General features: G+C 40.6%; 2 protein-coding genes across 2 annotated transcripts; both read right to left on the bottom strand.

The window, feature by feature from the left end:
- Positions 1–1,482: 1,482 nt before the first annotated feature.
- Positions 1,483–11,907, bottom strand: LOC137580159 (uncharacterized). The gene is made up of 3 exons (XM_068294081.1): positions 11,465–11,907; positions 1,906–1,948; positions 1,483–1,848 (listed from the first exon to the last, which is right to left on the bottom strand). Exons 1-3 carry the CDS (start codon positions 11,905–11,907, stop codon positions 1,483–1,485), a joined length of 852 nt encoding a protein of 283 aa, XP_068150182.1.
- A 3,436-nt stretch (positions 11,908–15,343) lies between these two features.
- LOC137580158 (uncharacterized) lies at positions 15,344–15,817 on the bottom strand. Its single transcript, XM_068294080.1, has one exon. It carries the CDS (start codon positions 15,815–15,817, stop codon positions 15,344–15,346), a length of 474 nt encoding a protein of 157 aa, XP_068150181.1.
- Between the last annotated feature and the right edge of the window lie 4,952 nt (positions 15,818–20,769).

The raw sequence follows: 20,769 nt of genomic DNA, 5'->3' as shown, positions 1-20,769 counted from the left end.
AGAGCAAAGGAGGGAAGTAGTAGTGGGATACACTCTGGCAAAAGCAGACGAATGTCTGTCTCCGACTGTATGTATCTCTGAATGGGCAAAAGGTCAGCCTTTTTATGTTTGTTTTGTATTTTGTTTATGCAAAAAATTTGCCAGAGCAATTTCATAATGGGTCAAAAGAGAAATCAACTTTTTGTTGTTGTTGAAAGTTCTTTAAAATGCATGGAAAATGGCAACAACAACAAACAAAAACTCGGTGAACATGTGTCTGATTGCTCTCAGGTTACCGCCCACGCCATTGACCAAATGGACCGGTTGTCAAATACTAAAGAAAAGTTGCCAAATTTTTCAATTGAATCACACATACACTTCACTTGCAGGCCCCGCCGACACAAAGGCAACAGCAGGATAAGAAGAGCCTAGGAATTGTCCACCTAACCCAAGAAGCTAGCTGACCAACCATTTTCTTTACCCGTTTCTGGAAAGATTCTTTGCCATTATTTGGACGCCGGTTAGGTCGGTTAGGTTCATTTTGTTCTTTTTTTGGACCTGTCTGTTCTGTTACCCTAAGGAGTTTTCCCTATTCTGGCAAACCCATCAAGGGATTCTGCTTTTAGGAACTTAAAATTCTTAGTTTGTCCAAGGCAAAGTGAATAGTTTAATGCTTTTAATTTTCAACATTTTATTTATCAAGTTTGAGACATACAAGGCAAAACTATTTAAGGCCCAAATGCAAAAAGTTTTTTCTATATTTGAAAAAAAAACCAGAGGGCCAGGGCTAACTTTGACCTCGTCAAAGTTTGTATACCCTTGCAACTTTTTTGCAACTCTTTCCTTACCTATTAGCCATCAATGTGGAAGAACGTTTTATCTAAACAGGCTTATGTTTGCGAAAGAATGGCCTACAATCATAGGAAATAACGAAGATATTGATCATACTCACTGTTTTCCACCGATCGTTCCTATGGGAGCTATATGATATAGTTACCCGATCTTGATCAAATTTGGCACAGTCATTAACAGATATATTAAATTAAGAAATGTTGAATTTGAAAGCAATCGCGTTAAAAGTAACGAAGTTATTTACAAAAGTCACTGTTTTCGAATGATCGTTCCTATGGGAGCTATATGATTTAGTCATCCGATCTTGATCAAATTTGGCACAGTAGTTTACAGGCGTAATAAATTCTCACGATAATAGCACAGAAATTAACGAAGTTATTGAGAAAAGTCACTGTTCGTGACTTTTGGGTTTTTGATATAGGGGTCCGATCCGGCTGAATCCGAGATATACAACCCCTGCAGTATATATTACCCTACGTGCAGAATTTCAGCTCTTAATTAATCTACACATTCAAGTCAGACAGTTTATGCGGCAATCGGTTCTTTGGTTGGCTTCTTCTCTTTGTCGTTTCCAAATGCAAATGCATGCTCGGCTGGAATCATCATTGGATCACTATGCAGGGTCAAGATGAGGTGTTTCGCTTGGTGGGTCTACCTGCTTTTGCCGCTGCCTGCCGAATCCTTTGCCGGCTTCCAGCCACTGTAGGCCATATCAAAGTCTCTACCCCAGCCCGAATACCCGCCAGAGGAGACCACAACTTCATGAGAGGATTCCTTGCCTCCGCCGCCGCCGCTCAAGAGTTTCTTGATGCCAATTATGGATGCCAATACCAGCGCCAATTTAGAGAATATCAGGGCCTTACCGGCCAGCATAGCCAAGGCTCCATAGGCAATTGGCACAAATGTGCCCCCAAGCAGCAAGGGAATCATTACATATGCTCCACTGCCCTTTTTATCCTTCTTTTTACGGCCCTCTACAGAGTTGCTATCCGCGTCGCGTAGATCAGGGAATTTAATCTGCGAATAAAATAGTAAATATTAATAATCTATTAACTGTAGCTTGATCTGTCATACCTGTAGAGTATGATCTTGCAGAAAGTTGCCAACACGCTTCAACCCATTTCTGCTCTCTGACGTGACGGTCGTGTTTTTGCATAGCTCCTGAGTTTTTATTAATATTTATTGTTTTTTCTCAATTTTTAATTGTGCTTAGTTTGTTTACACTTCCGCTGGTGTTATTCGCTTGACTCCCTTGTGTTTTATTTCCATAATTCACCAAATTAATCAGTTTAAACAGTTTTTTCTTTTTCGTGATTAGTGTTTGGTACATTTACAATTTTTTTTTTTTTTCTTTCGTCATTGCTTCTGCAGTTGCTCCCCTCATCGCCCCCATCATACCGTCAGTGCTAGTGGCTTTGTTGTTCTCTCTGCTTTGTGCTTGTGCTTAGCTTCTCTCCCGCGTAATCACTTTTGTAAGGCCGCCTCTCAAAGCTCGGCTTTTAACTGTTCTTGCACTCTCTGTTGTGCTGTGCACTCTAGCTGTCTCTTTGTTTTATTTGTAATTATTGATTATTTATCAATAATTATCTTTGTGCTGTGAATTTAATTTTTCTATATATTCTTATATATATATAATTTTTTTTTTGCCTTTCTTTCGGCTTTTCAATGGCTTGTTATCTACCAAATTGCAAACATTCTGATCGTTTTGATGATCAGTATAGAGCAATATCTTGTTGGCTCTGCGATAATCTTATTCACTTAAAATGTGCTGGCCTCAATGGCCGCGACTACGACAAATTTTCTGGTTTGTCTGTGTCTAAGCCTGAGCTTGGCTTAATGCGCTGGACTTGCCCATCTTGTGCCAGCCAGCAGCTTGATTTTAGCCGTATGTATAGGGATCTTCGTTTAAGGTTTCTTTCTTTAAACAAACTGGCCAAACAGCTGTCAAACGAGTGTGACTCTAGCGTTCAATTATTGTCGCAATTCAAATTTGTTCCACCTTCTGAGAAATTGCACAAGAAATGTACCCTTGAGTTGCCTCGTAAGCAGTCGCCAGCTCTCTCTATTACTTCCTCTCCGATTTTACTTTCGCCTACACCATCTTCTTGTCCCTCTTTATGATCTTCTTTTCAGATTGAAGTACCCATTACAAGCCCTGGTGTACCTCAATCTATCCCTCACGGGAACTCTGATCAATCACAGGATCATGCCGGCTCTCAATCACTTGCGGATCCCAATGCTCCTCCGCCTCCACTAACTGTAGTGCCTCATCGCAAACAATTATTTATTTCTAGGCTTGCTCCAGATACTTCTGAGTCGTCTGTGGCAGCTTACATTGGTAATATTTGCCCTGCTAAGGTTTTAATTCAAAAGTTTAAGTTTTCTAGGCCTCATGAAATCTCCTCTTTTAAAATTACAGTACCAAATGAGTACTTCACAGCTATGTTTGACCCTAATTTTTGGCCAGAGGGCCTCGTTGTACACGAGTTTGCGCCCAATAACCGCTCTCGTCCGTTGCCTGTCCACCTTCCTACTTTATCTTCTGCTTCAAAAAACTAATAACGTCTAGTCTTTGCATTCATTATCAAAATGTAAGAGGACTTCTTACCAAGCTGTCGAACCTTTTCTGTGATAGCCAGCTTCTGATATCATGATCTACATGCACCATGCTGATGCTTTACGAACTATTTTTGGTCGTCTTAAAGATCGTGATTTTTTTATAGTTTTAGGTGATTTTAACTTGCCTAATATTTCTTGGCTTGTTGATGATAATCTATCTTTCTTAATTCCTTCATCTCAACATGTTTTTCTTGATAGCCTACTTGAATGTCCACTATATCAGTTGAATTCTTTCCTTAACTGTTCTAAAAGAATCCTTGATCTTGTTTTTGTCTCTGATCCCACTGTTAGTGCTGTATCGCAAACACAGCCACTAGTGAAACCTGAAGATCCTTATCATCCTACCATTGAAGTTACTATTTCTTACAATTCCGTTACTAATTTATTTAAAAACATCTCAAATTCTCGTCGTAGATGTTTTCGTAAAACAAATTTCAATCTTCTTGTTGGTTAACGGCTGCGCCCTTGCGGAGCCCCAAACTGCTCGTCTTATATGATGCGGCCTTCGGATGATTTCCACCGAGGCGGCTTCGAGGCACTTGCGATTGGCAAGAAATGAGATGACCAGGTTGACTTCAATCGGTTGCTTTATTTTCTTAACCTAAAAACTATAGTACAATTGTCGGCGGGCACAGAAGGTGCAACCGCATCGACCGAGATTAATTTCAAGAGTAAAAATCACGTGCAGCAAATCACGCTGTCTTTTACAAAATTCAAAGTTCTGGAAATTTCCATAGAAGAAATAAGAAAGAAAAGAATTGAAGTAACGGATCTCCAAGTTTGTCACTTCAAAGTAACTTGTGCTGTTCTTGGTCTCTCTCTCTAGGAATGGTGTCATTCTCTATCCAATTCTCCTGAATAGGCAATGGACAGAGTTTGGCTACCGGTCGTTTCATGAGTCCTTTGACTGTCTTCAAAGTCACCACTCTCACTAGTCCATCGGGTCCTGCATGTGTCTCCATAACCCGACCTAGAGGCCATTGATGAGAAGAGAAACGTTCGTCTCTGATGAGCACTATGCATCCAACTGTTAGATTTTCCTTGGTCTGCAGCCATTTTGGTCTCCTTTGTAATCGTGATAAATATTCCGAGTTCCATCTTCTCCAAAACTGTTGTGCATAATATTGACAATTCCTCCATCGATCAATCAGAGTAACTTTAGCCAATTCCGGAGCAGGAGGTGCTAAAGGCGCTTCACCCATCAGAAAGTGACCGGGTGTTAATACCATTAAATCGTCAGGATCATTTGATAGGGGACATAACGGTCTTGAATTTAAGCAAGACTCAATCTGTGCCAACACAGTTGCCATTTCCTCGAATGTTAAAACTTGTTCTCCGAGGGTTCTCTTCAGATGATACTTCATGGACTTCACTCCAGCCTCCCACAATCCACCAAAGTGTGGCGCTGATGGTGGGTTGAAATGCCAGTTGATTCCTTTTCTCAATAATGTTGGCGCAATATGTTTCGTAATGTACGAACAATATGCCAGTTTGTCCACTTGCAATTTTTTGTTGGCTCCAATAAAATTAGTACCGCAGTCACTATAAACGTCTGTGCATAGGCCACGTCTGCCAATGAAACGGTTAAATGCTCCTATAAACGCATCTGAGGTCAGATCTCCAACTGGTTCCAAATGAATGGCCTTTGTCACTAGACATACGAACACAGCAATATATCCCTTCTGGGATACACGTCCTCTTCCTTTGCAGGGCGAAATATTTACGGGTCCAGCGTAGTCCACTCCAACGGATGAGAATGCTCTAGAAGGGCGTACCCGTACTGCAGGTAACATTCCCATTTTCTGACCTGCAAATTGAGGCTTCATCTTAAAACATGTGATACATTTATGAATTCCAAACCGAACTGCATTGCGTCCATTAACAATCCAGAATTTCTTCCTTATAAAATTCAGCGTTAGTGAGGTTCCACCATGCAAGGTGCAAATATGACTGTAAGATATGACGAGATCTGTGAAAGGATGTTTATACGGTAATATATAAGGATATTTTTCATTTATGGGCAACAGGGAATCTCGGAGCCTGCCTCCGAGACGTAAAACACGTTCGTTCGAATCAAAACACGGATTAAGAGACAGGAGTATGCTGTCCTTCGCTATTACCCTGCCTTCCGATAGCGCCTTCCATTCAGAGTTAAAACAATCCTTCTGCACCATCCTAATCAATTCACGTAGGCCCTCTTCTAATTCCACAATTGAGAGTCCAGGTCCTCTTTGTTGGTGAGCTCATTGGTGGAACGACATGCAAAGCAAAACGGAACTCATCTTCTTTGGGACTCCAGTATAGACCTAACGTGCGAATAGTATCATTACCTTCCATGTGTAACAATCCGCTTGATTCTCGATGCTCAACTGGTATGTTCTCTAATAGCTTTGTGCAATTACTCGCCCACTTCCGTAGTTCGAATATACCACTACGAAGCATTCCAATCACTTGGTTTTTGACATCCTCCGTTTCTGCAATACTGTCGCCACCAGACAGTATGTCATCTACATACATTTGATGATTTATAACATCCACAGCCAGTGGATACTTCTCGCATTCATCCATAGCTAATTGTTTCATAACTCTCATGGCTAAATAAGGTGCGGAGCTCGTTCCAAACATCACCGTTGTGCAGGCATATTCTTCCACATAATCACTTGTGTCCGGATTCCATAGAATACGCTGGTACTGCGCGTCGTCGGGTGGAATATTAATACATCTGTACATTTTTTCAACATCCGCCATAAATACCCATTTTAGCCCTCGCCAATTGAGAATGATTCCTTGAAGATGTACGTGCAATTTTGGACCTATTGCTAGAATCTCATTAAGCGATTTTCCATTACTCGTCTTGCTCGATCCATCGAAGACAACTCGTACCTTCGTAGTTGATGACGATTCCTTTATGACTGGGTGATGCGGTAAGTAGCAATGATCGACTCCCCCCAATGCAGGATTGCCCGTCTTACTAGCCCGTGACGTTACACGTTCCATTTGACCCAGCTCCAGATACTCATTTATCGTGCCAACATAAGCGTTCTTCAAACTCGCATCGTTACGCAACCGTCTGTCCAGAGAATGTAATCGTTTTAACGCGCTCTTATATGATTCTCCAATTACCATTGATTCGTCCAAGTATGTTAGAAAAGGAAGACGAACAACATATTTCCCAGACGGCATTCGGCTATGTGTCTTAACGAAGAAATCTTCGCACCAGTTATCCTCTACTGAAACCCCACGTGGCTCCTCGTCGAATTGTTCTAGCTCCCAAAACTTACATAACTATTGTTCAAGTATCTCATCAGCTTCCTTCCTTCGTACCGTTATGGTGTAGGACGATCTCCTACCAGCTTCTTGATTCGTTTTTCCTGATACAATATATCCCAAATGCGTATTTTGCGCCAGATGCATACCACGTATTCCTCGATGCACTTCTCCCAACATCAGCTCATCGTAGACGTCATTTCCCAACAAAATATCAACTCCTTGTGGACTGAAGAAGTTAGGGTCGGCCAACGGTAAGCCCTTCAGATGAGTCCACTCTTCAAACGGCAGTCGTTTGATTGGCATGCGCTTACTCACTAGAGGTATTACTGACGCGAGCAGTTTGTATTTCGCATGTGGGTTGTAGATTGATCTTATGACTAGCTCCACCTCTGCTGCCGCATCTGTAATTTTTGTATCTGCTAATCCAGTAATCGTGATGTGAGCCTGTTTGCGCCGTAAACGTAGCTGCTGAGCTGCATTCTCTGAAATGAACGAAACTTGTGAACCTTGATCCAAAAACGCTCTAAACTGTAAGGGATAGCCTTCTATCGACTCTACCCACACCATTGCTGTTGGTAATAAAACCTCGTCTTTGTGCCTTACCGCAGTTTCTGTTGTACTCTTTCCAATTAAAGCATTCGCAGATGCTGTTGGGATAACTCCCTTCCTTAGTGTGCCAAGCGGCCTCTCGCATCCTGATTTGTCTACATGAAGTAGTGTATGATGCCGTCCTTGACATTTTTCACAATTTACCGCACTGTCACATGCATCTATTCGGTGATTTGGTCTAAGGCATCGAAAACACAGTCGATGCCTCACTACACACGCCTTTCGTTCCGATAGCCTCATCTCCTGGAATATCCTGCATACTCCGATAAGGTGTGCATCCCCTTGACACACAATGCATAGGTCTGTCTCTCGAGTAACAAATGAAGCCTCTGTGTAGTTCTGGTTAGCTCGTAACTCATGTACACCTGGCTTTGCATTCCGATGTCTATCCCGTGATAGAGTTCCCTCGATATTACCTGCTGACGCCGTAATCATTGTTCTGTACTGTGTTTCAAGATACTGACTGAGCTCCTCAAAGCTCGGCAGATTCTGCGTTGAAGATATTGACCGCTCCCAATCCACTCTTAATTGATTCGGTAATCTTGTCATCATGTAGTACACTAAAATTTCAGACTGTTGTCGTACATCCACACCAGTCTTCTCCAATGAATTCACACATGAGCGGGAAGTTTGCACAAATCTTCTCAAACTTTCCGCATCTCCATATTTTATTGGTAATTGCTGATCGAACACATCCATGTAATGTAAAAATAACACTCGTTTGTTATCATACAAATTTATCAACATTCTCCAAGCCACTTCATAGTTCGCCGCTATTAGCGTTAGATGTTCAATATCCTTAGCTGCGTCTCCAACCAACGAATCCTTCAAATAATGAAAACGATGTAAGTCCGTCAGCTTGTCGCAGTGGTGTACTCTTGTTAAAAACACCTCTTTAAACGCCGGCCACTCAATAAATTTCCCGCTGAAGGTAGGCAGTTTAACTGTTGGGAGTTTCACTTCCTCCAAACATGGTCCCATTTGTTCATGCACCGTCTGATGCAAACAAGACTCATCAAATGCAGTCGACGCAGGGATTCTCCGATCCTTATGTCTCTGCAACTCATTTCGAATCTCAGCTACACCCATTATGTAGGTTTCTTCGAAACAGTCTCTGATGTCTTTGTCAAAATATCTGCCCTTTATTTCCGCATTATCTCGTTCTTGAATCAGTTGGTGATGATTGCGCTGAAAATCTGCGTGAAGGTGGGCAATCGAGTCCAATCTGGCTTCCAGATGACTCTCGGTATGTCCCGACTCCTCCGAATTATATCGCGCCAATGACTTCTCCAGCGAAGTGAGCAATGTGATTTGCTCCGTAGCCAACGGTAACAGTTTTTCAGCCATAATGAACACCTACCCAAACACATCAACGTTAAATTGTACTCACCCGAATCAGTCTATCCACTGGCAATCACACTCTAAATCCAATCGCCAAGATCATTCCTCCCGGGTTTCGGCACCAAAATATATGTTGGCTAACGGCTGCGCCCTTGCGGAGCCCCAAACTGCTCGTCTTATATGATGCGGCCTTCGGATGATTTCCACCGAGGCGGCTTCGAGGCACTTGCGATTGGCAAGAAATGAGATGACCAGGTTGACTTCAATCGGTTGCTTTATTTTCTTAACCTAAAAACTATAGTACAATTGTCGGCGGGCACAGAAGGTGCAACCGCATCGACCGAGATTAATTTCAAGAGTAAAAATCACGTGCAGCAAATCACGCTGTCTTTTACAAAATTCAAAGTTCTGGAAATTTCCATAGAAGAAATAAGAAAGAAAAGAATTGAAGTAACGGATCTCCAAGTTTGTCACTTCAAAGTAACTTGTGCTGTTCTTGGTCTCTCTCTCTCTCTCTTCGTTCGTTTTCTCTTTTTAGCAAAGAGAGTCTGGCTTCAGTTGCAGCTTAAACACTTCTTAACAGCCTTATTTTCTCTTTTGATTGGTCGTTTCTATTTGAGTGCTGCGATATAGATTGTGCAGTGAAGTTTTTCTATTCTGCTCTTAATTCTCTAATTGATAAATGCGTTCCTTATGTGAATGTCTCTACCGTCTCCAGCTCGCCAGTCTGGTTTACACGTAGGATCTCTAATCTTCGTAACATTAAATCGAGATATTTTAAAAGATTTAAAAAAACTGGTTCGCGACTTGACTATGTAAATTATTGTATAGCCAAATCTCAATTTTGTCTTTTAAATACTCAATGCTACAACAATTATCTCGTTCGCTGTAAGGCTGAATTTTATAAGATTTTACAACTTTGTCAATTCCAAAAGACGCTCTAATGTACTACCTTCCACCTTCAGACTTAACGACCAGTCTGCTAATAATGATTTAGATATTGCAGATCTGTTTGCAAAATTTTTCAGTCGACATATTCTACTACTGTTTCTGATCCCACACCCTATCCCTTTTCAATCCCACATTTAAATTGTATGTTTTTTCCCAGTATTACTGAAGACTGTATTCTCTCTAGCTTGTCATCTATGAAGTCTTCCTTCGTTCCCGGGCCTGATGATATACCTAGTTGCATCCTTAAAATGTGTTCTATTTCCCTATCTAAGCCTTTAGCTCGGTTATTCTTTATATCGAGTGAGACTTGTAGATTTCCTGATATTTGGAAGGAGTCATTTATTATTCCGCTTTTTAAAAAGGGTAGCAAATCGGATGTTTCCAACTACCGTGGCATTGCCAAACTTTCGGCAATACCTAAACTGTTTGAGAAAATTATTACGTCTTCTCTTCAACATCTATCCAGATCCACTATTTCTCCTTGTCAGCATGGTTTCATGAAAGGTCGTTCGTCGCTTACCAACCTTTTAGAATTGACCCTTGTACACCATGGCTTCCGTAAAAAGTGTCAAACTGATGTTATTTATACTGACTTCAGTAAGGCTTTTGATAAGGTTGATCATTCTTTGCTTCTCGCGAAACTTAACATCATGGGTTTTTCACCAAAATTATTGGGTTGGTTAAAGTCGTATCTTATTGGCAGAACCCAAAAGGTGTCTTTTCGTTCCTCGATATCTAAAACTGTTCGAGTTACGTCAGGTGTACCCCAAGGCAGTCATCTGGGCCCACTATTATTTACATTGTTTATAAATGATTTGCCTTTGGCCTTGGCTCATTCACGCGTGCTCATGTTTGCGGATGACGTCAAGATTTGTTATTCCTATAATGATCCTTCTTTCCAACAGTACTTGCAATCAGATCTTGATGCGTTCTGTGATTGGTGCCACGTTAATAAATTACACCTTAATGCCTCTAAGTGTTCTTTTATGACTTTCAGACATTTGTCTACGCTCCTAGCTCATTGACCCTAAACTTTCATTTAATGTTCTTATTTCTTCAATTGTCAACAGAGCAAACAGCCTTCTCGGCTTCATTAAACGTTGGGCCAAAGAATTTAATGATCCCTATGTAACAAAGGTTTTATACACTTCGTTAGTTCGCCCTACTCTAGAATATTGCTCGCCAGTATGGAACCCGCAATATGATGTTCACCAGCGTAGTATTGAATCGGTACAGAAGCAATTCCTTAAGTTTGCGCTACGCGGTCTAAATTGGGACCCGGGTCTTCGCCTACCTTCTTATTCTGACAGACTTCTTATTAATCTTCCTTCACTTTATAACCGTAGGCTTGTTTTCGGCATTCTCTTTCTCCATAAACTAGTCAACGGCGTAGTCATTTCTACCAATTTACTAGATACGCTGTATTTTTGTGTTCCCTCACGTCGGACCAGAAACTTTTTTCCTATTCACCTTAGTAGATGTCTGACTAACTACTCTCTTCACGAACCTCTTCGTGTTCTTTGCCAATCTTTTAACAACCTTTCTCACCTTATCTCTCCTCATCTTCCTGTCACTTCTCTTCGCGCTATACTTTTTAATCATCTACAGCGAAACCATTGAAAATATTCTGGACTTGGATTGGCTGCAACTCATCCCTGGCCACATTGGCTGTGAATCGGGGCATAGCTGGCACCTTGTGCAAATAAAACACCTCCACCGGGCCGGGGATGTTTAGTTGTGTATAAAGCTAAGCTACCTTCTTCATTTAATTACTATCTGTCTTTAGCTTAAGCTTTTTCGTCGACTGCTGTGTTAGTTGACGTAAATAAATAAATAAATAAATAAATAAATATTCAGAACCTGCTCCTTGGCATCTACTCCACGCGGCAGAACAGCCTCAATGTCCTGCTCACTAATCGATGGCAGCTTGGAACCCTGCTGATTGTCCGGACTGCTGCTCACAAACTGAACACCCTCGAAGAGTGTCAAGGACTTTGCCGAGCGGAAAGCCTTTTCCAGGCCAGTCAGTAGTTTCACCTTTAGACAAACGGACATATTTTCCCCAGTACATTGCTGACATATGCGATAAACCAGCGACATATCCTTCCAAAAACTGACCGGACTAGTGCCACTCGATGCCTGCTGTATCCGATTCTGTTGCTGTTGAGGCTTCTGATCCATGACCAGGCCATTCAATTGCTGTTGCTGATAACTGGCACTACGCGCACTTGACAGCCAACAGAAAACAATCATTAGAGCTGCCACATGCCACACGTATTTAATCATATCTGGGCTGGTGGGATTCGATCGAACGGTTGGATGACAAGTGATTCCTACGGCTATTCTGAATGGCATGCAGTGGCCAAAAAAATTGAATGAAACTACGGCTGGGCGGATACTGGCACTGTGGCTGCACTTTTGATGATTGACTGAGTGCTGGCAGTTGCATCTTAGGCATTATATACCGCACAGCCAAGTTTCTTGATGGTTATTTGCGCCTGACATGGCTGCATGTCAACTGCCTGCTGAAAATTGAAAAGCATCTCTTTGTTTTAGTCTAAATATCACGCCAATTAGTGAGACGGCTGGCCAGTAGAGCTGTGCTTTCGTGAAAGCAATGAAAGCAACCAGCAGCCGCAGCAATAGCCATAGCCCCCACCTTTAAAGAGCTGCAATTTTATTTCAAAACCAGCAGCTCGTTCTTAGCTAATGCATTTAATTGTTCAGCATCCACACAGACCTGAAACAAATGCAATAAGTGGCAAAGCAGAGCGAACGTGCGTGACCGTCAAAGATGAATTTCCTAGTCGACATAGCCTTTATGTAAAAACCAGAGGGCCGGGGCTAACTTCGACCTCGTCAAAGTTTGTATACCCTTGCAACTTTTTTGGTAACTCTTTCCTTACCTATTAGCCATCAATGTGGAAGAACGTTTTATCTAAAAAGGCTTATGTTTGCGAAAGAATGGCCTACAATCGTAGGAAATAACGGAGATATTGATCAAAGTCACTGTTTTCGACCGATCGTTCCTATGGGAGCTATATGATATAGCCACCCGATCTTGATCAAATTTGGCACAGTCATTAACAGATATATTAAATTAAGAAATGTTTAATTTGAAAGCAATCGCGTTAAAAGTAACGAAGTTATTTACAAAAGTCACTGTTTTCGAATGATCGTTCCTATGGGAGCTATATGATATAGTCACCCGATCTTGGTCGAAAATGGCACAGTCATTAACAGATATATTAAACTAACAAATGTTGAATGAAATGTTGAAAGCAATCGCGTTAAAAGTAACGAAGTTATTTACAAAAGTCACTGTTTGCGACCGATCATTCCTATGGGAGCTATATGATATAGTCATCCGATCTTGATCAAATTTGGCACAGTAGTTTACAGGCGTAATAAATTCTCACGATAATAGCACAGAAATTAACGAAGTTATTGAGAAAAGTCACTGTTCGTGACTTTGGGGTTTGTATGGGAGCTATATGATATAGGGGGTCCGATCCGGCTGAATCCGAGATATACAACCCCTGCAGTATATACAAGCCTACGTGCAAAATTTCAGCTCTTTAGCTCTTACGGTCTAGGAGGAGTTTGCGTTGATCCAGACGGACGGACGGACGGACATGGCTAGTTGAACTCGTCTCGTCGTGCTGATTAAGAATATATATACTTTGTATGGTCGGAGATGCTTCGTTCTATGCGTTGCACACTTCTGACCAAAATTAATATACCCTTTTTGCAAGGGTATAAAAATACTTCTAGTTTGTAGGCGAATTCTCTCTTGGCGCCGTTTATTAGACCGCAAAACGATTTTCGGTTTTCCATGCTGTAGCAGATTCACTACATTCGACCAATTTTCAGTAACTTTTCTTTTCTTAAAATCGTGCTGAGTTTTGTCATTGTTACGTTTTTATGTTGAAATGGTCTGCTAATAATGATTTAGATATTGCAGATCTGTTTGCAAAATTTTTTCAGTCGACATATTCTACTACTGTTTCTGATCCCACACCCTATCCCTTTTCAATCCCACATTTAAATTGTATGTTTTTTCCCAGTATTACTGAAGACTGTATTCTCTCTAGCTTGTCATCTATGAAGTCTTCCTTCGTTCCCGGGCCTGATGATATACCTAGTTGCATCCTTAAAATGTGTTCTATTTCCCTATCTAAGCCTTTAGCTCGGTTATTCTTTATATCGAGTGAGACTTGTAGATTTCCTGATATTTGGAAGGAGTCATTTATTATTCCGCTTTTTAAAAAGGGTAGCAAATCGGATGTTTCCAACTACCGTGGCATTGCCAAACTTTCGGCAATACCTAAACTGTTTGAGAAAATTATTACGTCTTCTCTTCAACATCTATCCAGATCCACTATTTCTCCTTGTCAGCATGGTTTCATGAAAGGTCGTTCGTCGCTTACCAACCTTTTAGAATTGACCCTTGTACACCATGGCTTCCGTAAAAAGTGTCAAACTGATGTTATTTATACTGACTTCAGTAAGGCTTTTGATAAGGTTGATCATTCTTTGCTTCTCGCGAAACTTAACATCATGGGTTTTTCACCAAAATTATTGGGTTGGTTAAAGTCGTATCTTATTGGCAGAACCCAAAAGGTGTCTTTTCGTTCCTCGATATCTAAAACTGTTCGAGTTACGTCAGGTGTACCCCAAGGCAGTCATCTGGGCCCACTATTATTTACATTGTTTATAAATGATTTGCCTTTGGCCTTGGCTCATTCACGCGTGCTCATGTTTGCGGATGACGTCAAGATTTGTTATTCCTATAATGATCCTTCTTTCCAACAGTACTTGCAATCAGATCTTGATGCGTTCTGTGATTGGTGCCACGTTAATAAATTACACCTTAATGCCTCTAAGTGTTCTTTTATGACTTTCAGACATTTGTCTACGCTCCTAGCTCATTGACCCTAAACTTTCATTTAATGTTCTTATTTCTTCAATTGTCAACAGAGCAAACAGCCTTCTCGGCTTCATTAAACGTTGGGCCAAAGAATTTAATGATCCCTATGTAACAAAGGTTTTATACACTTCGTTAGTTCGCCCTACTCTAGAATATTGCTCGCCAGTATGGAACCCGCAATATGATGTTCACCAGCGTAGTATTGAATCGGTACAGAAGCAATTCCTTAAGTTTGCGCTACGCGGTCTAAATTGGGACCCGGGTCTTCGCCTACCTTCTTATTCTGACAGACTTCTTATTAATCTTCCTTCACTTTATAACCGTAGGCTTGTTTTCGGCATTCTCTTTCTCCATAAACTAGTCAACGGCGTAGTCATTTCTACCAATTTACTAGATACGCTGTATTTTTGTGTTCCCTCACGTCGGACCAGAAACTTTTTTCCTATTCACCTTAGTAGATGTCTGACTAACTACTCTCTTCACGAACCTCTTCGTGTTCTTTGCCAATCTTTTAACAACCTTTCTCACCTTATCTCTCCTCATCTTCCTGTCACTTCTCTTCGCGCTATACTTTTTAATCATCTACAGCGAAACCATTGAAAATATTCTGGACTTGGATTGGCTGCAACTCATCCCTGGCCACATTGGCTGTGAATCGGGGCATAGCTGGCACCTTGTGCAAATAAAACATCTCCACCGGGCCGGGGATGTTTAGTTGTGTATAAAGCTAAGCTACCTTCTTCATTTAATTACTATCTGTCTTTAGCTTAAGCTTTTTCGTCGACTGCTGTGTTAGTTGACGTAAATAAATAAATAAATAAATAAATAAATATTCAGAACCTGCTCCTTGGCATCTACTCCACGCGGCAGAACAGCCTCAATGTCCTGCTCACTAATCGATGGCAGCTTGGAACCCTGCTGATTGTCCGGACTGCTGCTCACAAACTGAACACCCTCGAAGAGTGTCAAGGACTTTGCCGAGCGGAAAGCCTTTTCCAGGCCAGTCAGTAGTTTCACCTTTAGACAAACGGACATATTTTCCCCAGTACATTGCTGACATATGCGATAAACCAGCGACATATCCTTCCAAAAACTGACCGGACTAGTGCCACTCGATGCCTGCTGTATCCGATTCTGTTGCTGTTGAGGCTTCTGATCCATGACCAGGCCATTCAATTGCTGTTGCTGATAACTGGCACTACGCGCACTTGACAGCCAACAGAAAACAATCATTAGAGCTGCCACATGCCACACGTATTTAATCATATCTGGGCTGGTGGGATTCGATCGAACGGTTGGATGACAAGTGATTCCTACGGCTATTCTGAATGGCATGCAGTGGCCAAAAAAATTGAATGAAACTACGGCTGGGCGGATACTGGCACTGTGGCTGCACTTTTGATGATTGACTGAGTGCTGGCAGTTGCATCTTAGGCATTATATACCGCACAGCCAAGTTTCTTGATGGTTATTTGCGCCTGACATGGCTGCATGTCAACTGCCTGCTGAAAATTGAAAAGCATCTCTTTGTTTTAGTCTAAATATCACGCCAATTAGTGAGACGGCTGGCCAGTAGAGCTGTGCTTTCGTGAAAGCAATGAAAGCAACCAGCAGCCGCAGCAATAGCCATAGCCCCCCACCTTTAAAGAGCTGCAATTTTATTTCAAAACCAGCAGCTCGTTCTTAGCTAATGCATTTAATTGTTCAGCATCCACACAGACCTGAAACAAATGCAATAAGTGGCAAAGCAGAGCGAACGTGCGTGACCGTCAAAGATGAATTTCCTAGTCGACATAGCCTTTATGTAAAAACCAGAGGGCCGGGGCTAACTTCGACCTCGTCAAAGTTTGTATACCCTTGCAACTTTTTTGGTAACTCTTTCCTTACCTATTAGCCATCAATGTGGAAGAACGTTTTATCTAAAAAAGGCTTATGTTTGCGAAAGAATGGCCTACAATCGTAGGAAATAACGGAGATATTGATCAAAGTCACTGTTTTCGACCGATCGTTCCTATGGGAGCTATATGATATAGCCACCCGATCTTGATCAAATTTGGCACAGTCATTAACAGATATATTAAATTAAGAAATGTTTAATTTGAAAGCAATCGCGTTAAAAGTAACGAAGTTATTTACAAAAGTCACTGTTTTCGAATGATCGTTCCTATGGGAGCTATATGATATAGTCACCCGATCTTGGTCGAAAATGGCACAGTCATTAACAGATATATTAAACTAACAAATGTTGAATGAAATGTTGAAAGCAATCGCGTTAAAAGTAACGAAGTTATTTACAAAAGTCACTGTTTGCGACCGATCATTCCTATGGGAGCTATATGATATAGTCATCCGATCTTGATCAAATTTGGCACAGTAGTTTACAGGCGTAATAAATTCTCACGATAATAGCACAGAAATTAACGAAGCTATTGAGAAAAGTCACTGTTCGTGACTTTGGGGTTTGTATGGGAGCTATATGATATAGGGGTCCGATCCGGCTGAATCCGAGATATACAACCCCTGCAGTATATACAAGCCTACGTGCAAAATTTCAGCTCTGTAGCTCTTACGGTCTAGGAGGAGTTTGCGTTGATCCAGACGGACGGACGGACGGACATGGCTAGTTGAACTCGTCTCGTCGTGCTGATTAAGAATATATATACTTTGTATGGTCGGAGATGCTTCGTTCTATGCGTTGCACACTTCTGACCAAAATTAATATACCCTTTTTGCAAGGGTATAAAAATACTTCTAGTTTGTAGGCGAATTCTCTCTTGGCGCCGTTTATTAGACCGCAAAACGATTTTCGGTTTTCCATGCTGTAGCAGATTCACTACATTCGACCAATTTTCAGTAACTTTTCTTTTCTTAAAATCGTGCTGAGTTTTGTCATTGTTACGTTTTTATGTTGAAATGGTTTTGCTTAAGGCAAAAGATACAACTTTACTTTGCTTTGCTGTCAAGTTTATTGTTGCATATTTTACGGCAGTTGTATAAAATGCAACCGCGAAATAAAAGAGTTAAGACACAAACTCAAAGTTAACTTGACGAAACTATGTGAAAGGTTTTCACTTGTCTACTGTCTAGGTCGTTCATTTTCGAATCTATCTACAACAATAATTTCAAAATTTTAAAATCCAAGAATGCTAGGGATTTGGCTAAAATTCGACCTGCCAAGTGGGTACAGTACTTAACGATAATGAATCCAGCACCAGTGGACCAATTATATCAATAATTATGTAAGCCGGCTGGTTGTACTAGAAACAGGCCAAGAGGTATCGCCGACTAGCAGCAGCTCATCAGGACTTGATGAAATTGCTGGGAAAATCTCGTATGCCCCAGGATAATGATTTGGAGAGCAAAAGGTAATTGTAAAAATATGGGAAAAAAATGGATGAATAATAAGAAGAAGTGGAGGATGATTCTAGTACGTCTACAGAACTAAATAACGGTACTGCGCCATTTGTTAATATTCTTCCGGAATATAGAAGATTTGTAGTAGTAATTTCGTCGGCTGACTGTAATAAAAAACTTTTGCCGTTTCTTAAAGGATTTTTCTTTAAGCTTTGATAACTACAGGAACGTCGTCAATGTGAAAACTCCTGTTCTAGAGCACAATGGAAGGCTATACATTGCGGCAGCTGATGAACACACGATGGAATGGGTTATGGACGTTATATGTGGATTAGATGGCTGCCAGGCTGTACCTCTTCATGTATTTTTACACCTATCGCAAGCTCGAGTCGTGTTCCCCAAAGTTGAAAGCTGCTTGAAACTTGTTTTTTACCTACTCGAAAAACAAAACCCTGGTCTAAATACCGATAAATGGGCAGTAATTAATAGAGAAGATTTGGATCCGTGCTACAAAGAAAATGTTACGAAAATATGCGTGAATGAAGTTTTCGAGCTCTACATAGATGTTGACAGTGTTGAGTTCATAAAAAGTCTGTGTTATCGATTGCGCTATTGTTTTTTCCATGTAGAATTCATGTTTTGCCCATGACAATTATATATTTATATATCTATGTATATTTATGTTAAAGTGCTCGCAAAAAAAAAAATGGTTGTGAGGAACTCACATGAAGCCTAGTGATGTCTAGTTTATTTTTCTATGGCTTGAAATTCTTAGAAGAAAGAGAATTAAGTCTGCTCTGTTTGTGTGGGCTCCTGTGATGTGTGTTCACAATGTTAGTAATTAATAAATTAAATGCATTTTAAAAATGCATTTTAAATCTCTCAGCAAAATGGTGTTTAATTTCATAGTCTTATTAATGTTTTCTGGACTTCTTGGTTAGATTTTGTAAATCTGATTCAGGACGATTCGAGTGGCCCAGTACAGTTTACTGCTTTGACATTCAATTTATTCGCTTGCATTTAAAGAGGGTTACGTATTTTTTGAGATTTTTCACAAGTACTTACGTTTGCATTTCATTTCATTATATGTTTAATTGTCACTCATATATTTTAATTCAATTTTAAGCAAATTTTACATATTTCTCTGAAAGGGAAGCTATTTTAATAACAAATTCATTAGTTGGTCATCAAATGATTCACGCAATATACACATAACCTACGATGCATTACAACCACTCAAAGACCGTTTGAACCAATTACCCATCTCTAATTATTTGCGATTGTCTTTGCAATCGATTTAATTGCAAACATAGCAATACTTCATTGAATTGGCCAGCAGAAGACAAGACAGTAAGACAATAGTCTGGGGGGGACAGACAACTGCAAATCAAACGCTTGAGTGACCAAACTGTTTCACAGCTTTGCAGTGGTCAATTAACTTTCAATTAAATATGAAAAGAAAATGAAACAAAACTCGTGCTTCCACCAATTATAAATTTGATGCGTGCCTCTTGAGTGTGGGAAAACTTGCTCAGGTGGAAAAAACGCTGGCAGCAACAAGAATAATGCAAATGCTTAATAATATTATAAGTCAAGTTGTAGTAGGTAGCTATTATTATTTCTTCTTTCTTTTTTCAGTTTGGAAAGCTTAGCTCAACTCAACTCGTCTCGACTCTGTTCGGCGCAATTCTTGTCTTCTGAGACAAGGCTCTTACGGTCTAGGAGGAGTTTGCGTTGATCCAGACGGACGGACGGACGGACGGACGGACATGGCTAGTTGAACTCGTCTCGTCGTGCTGATCAAGAATATATATACTTTGTATGGTCGGAGATGCTTCGTTCTATGCGTTGCACACTTCTGACCAAAATTAATATACCCTTTTTGCAAGGGTATAAAAACATAAAAAATAAATTTGAAAAACAGAAATGGAGAAGGGGACCCCATAGAGACAGAAATAGAGAAAGAGAGAGATAAGGAGAAATCAAATGCAAACCATAAACATAATCGAGTTCCCCTCATCCCCCCGACTTCTTCTCTTTAACGCCATCATCAATCCGACACGTTAACTTGCATTTTTCAGTTCACTTTTCTAGACACACACGCATACTTGAAATGGGGAGCGTTTCTTTTAGCCATTGCTGTAACTGCAACTGTATCTGGTATCTGTGTATCTATTGGGTACGTTTCGATTTCATTACCTCATCGCCGACGCCTTTAAAAATAACAACAACAAATAGGCAGACTTTTGGAGAGGTTACAACAGCCACACACACACACACATAGAGATACATTTCGTTTTCTGGTTCGGCTTGGTTGCAGTTTGATTTTGCAATCGATCAATCGAAATTTAGCTTTGAGTTACCATTGGCAATCCCTAGTCGAGTCGAAACTGGGATCTAAACTGATCCGGACTGGTCTAGTCTGGCCTGGCCTGGTCTGGCCTTATCTAATGGCATTTCGAAACTAAAGTGCTTTTTGGGTTTGGCAAATATCAAAAATGTTTTTTTTTGGCAATTTTAGCAATTAGTTTTTTTTTTTTTTTTGACATTGACATTGAAAGACTTTTAGCCAAAATGATGCGTAGTCAATCAGCTTCGATCGAAATTGTTAACTACTTAGCTTAAGGCAGACGCTCCCCGAAAATGTCACAGACAAACCCGTTTTAAATCAAAATCAAATCAAATTAAACTCAAAGCCACCGCCTGTCGATGAGAAATTTTTCGCTTGGTTTCTATCTTTATCTTTTTTGGTTGTTCAACTTTTCGTTTGAAATATTTTGGTTTTTGCAAATTGCGTGCCATGCATTTTTGTTAAGTCGTGCATGACCGATAAAGTAATTTGGCCATGATTTTTGGTTGGCAGC

The sequence above is a fragment of the Drosophila tropicalis genome, unplaced genomic scaffold (assembly GCF_018151085.1).
Source record: "Drosophila tropicalis isolate 14030-0801.00 unplaced genomic scaffold, ASM1815108v1 contig_814, whole genome shotgun sequence".
Taxonomy (NCBI): domain Eukaryota; kingdom Metazoa; phylum Arthropoda; class Insecta; order Diptera; family Drosophilidae; genus Drosophila; species Drosophila tropicalis.
Note: the sequence above shows the minus strand (reverse complement) of the source record. Positions and strands in the feature narration are given on the sequence as shown.

What these genes read in the sequence shown, in the direction of transcription:
- LOC137580159 (XM_068294081.1), bottom strand. Translation starts at nt 11,907, where the DNA reads ATGATTAAATACGTGTGGCATGTGGCAGCTCTAATGATTGTTTTCTGT. An exon ending in CAGGTTCTGAATATTTATTT is followed by an intron (nt 1,949 to 11,464) that starts ATTTATTTATTT and finishes GAGCAGAAATGG; the next exon opens with GTTGAAGCGTGTTGGCAACT. An exon ending in TGCAAGATCATACTCTACAG is followed by an intron (nt 1,849 to 1,905) that starts GTATGACAGATC and finishes TTTTATTCGCAG; the next exon opens with ATTAAATTCCCTGATCTACG.
- LOC137580158 (XM_068294080.1), bottom strand. Translation starts at nt 15,817, where the DNA reads ATGATTAAATACGTGTGGCATGTGGCAGCTCTAATGATTGTTTTCTGT.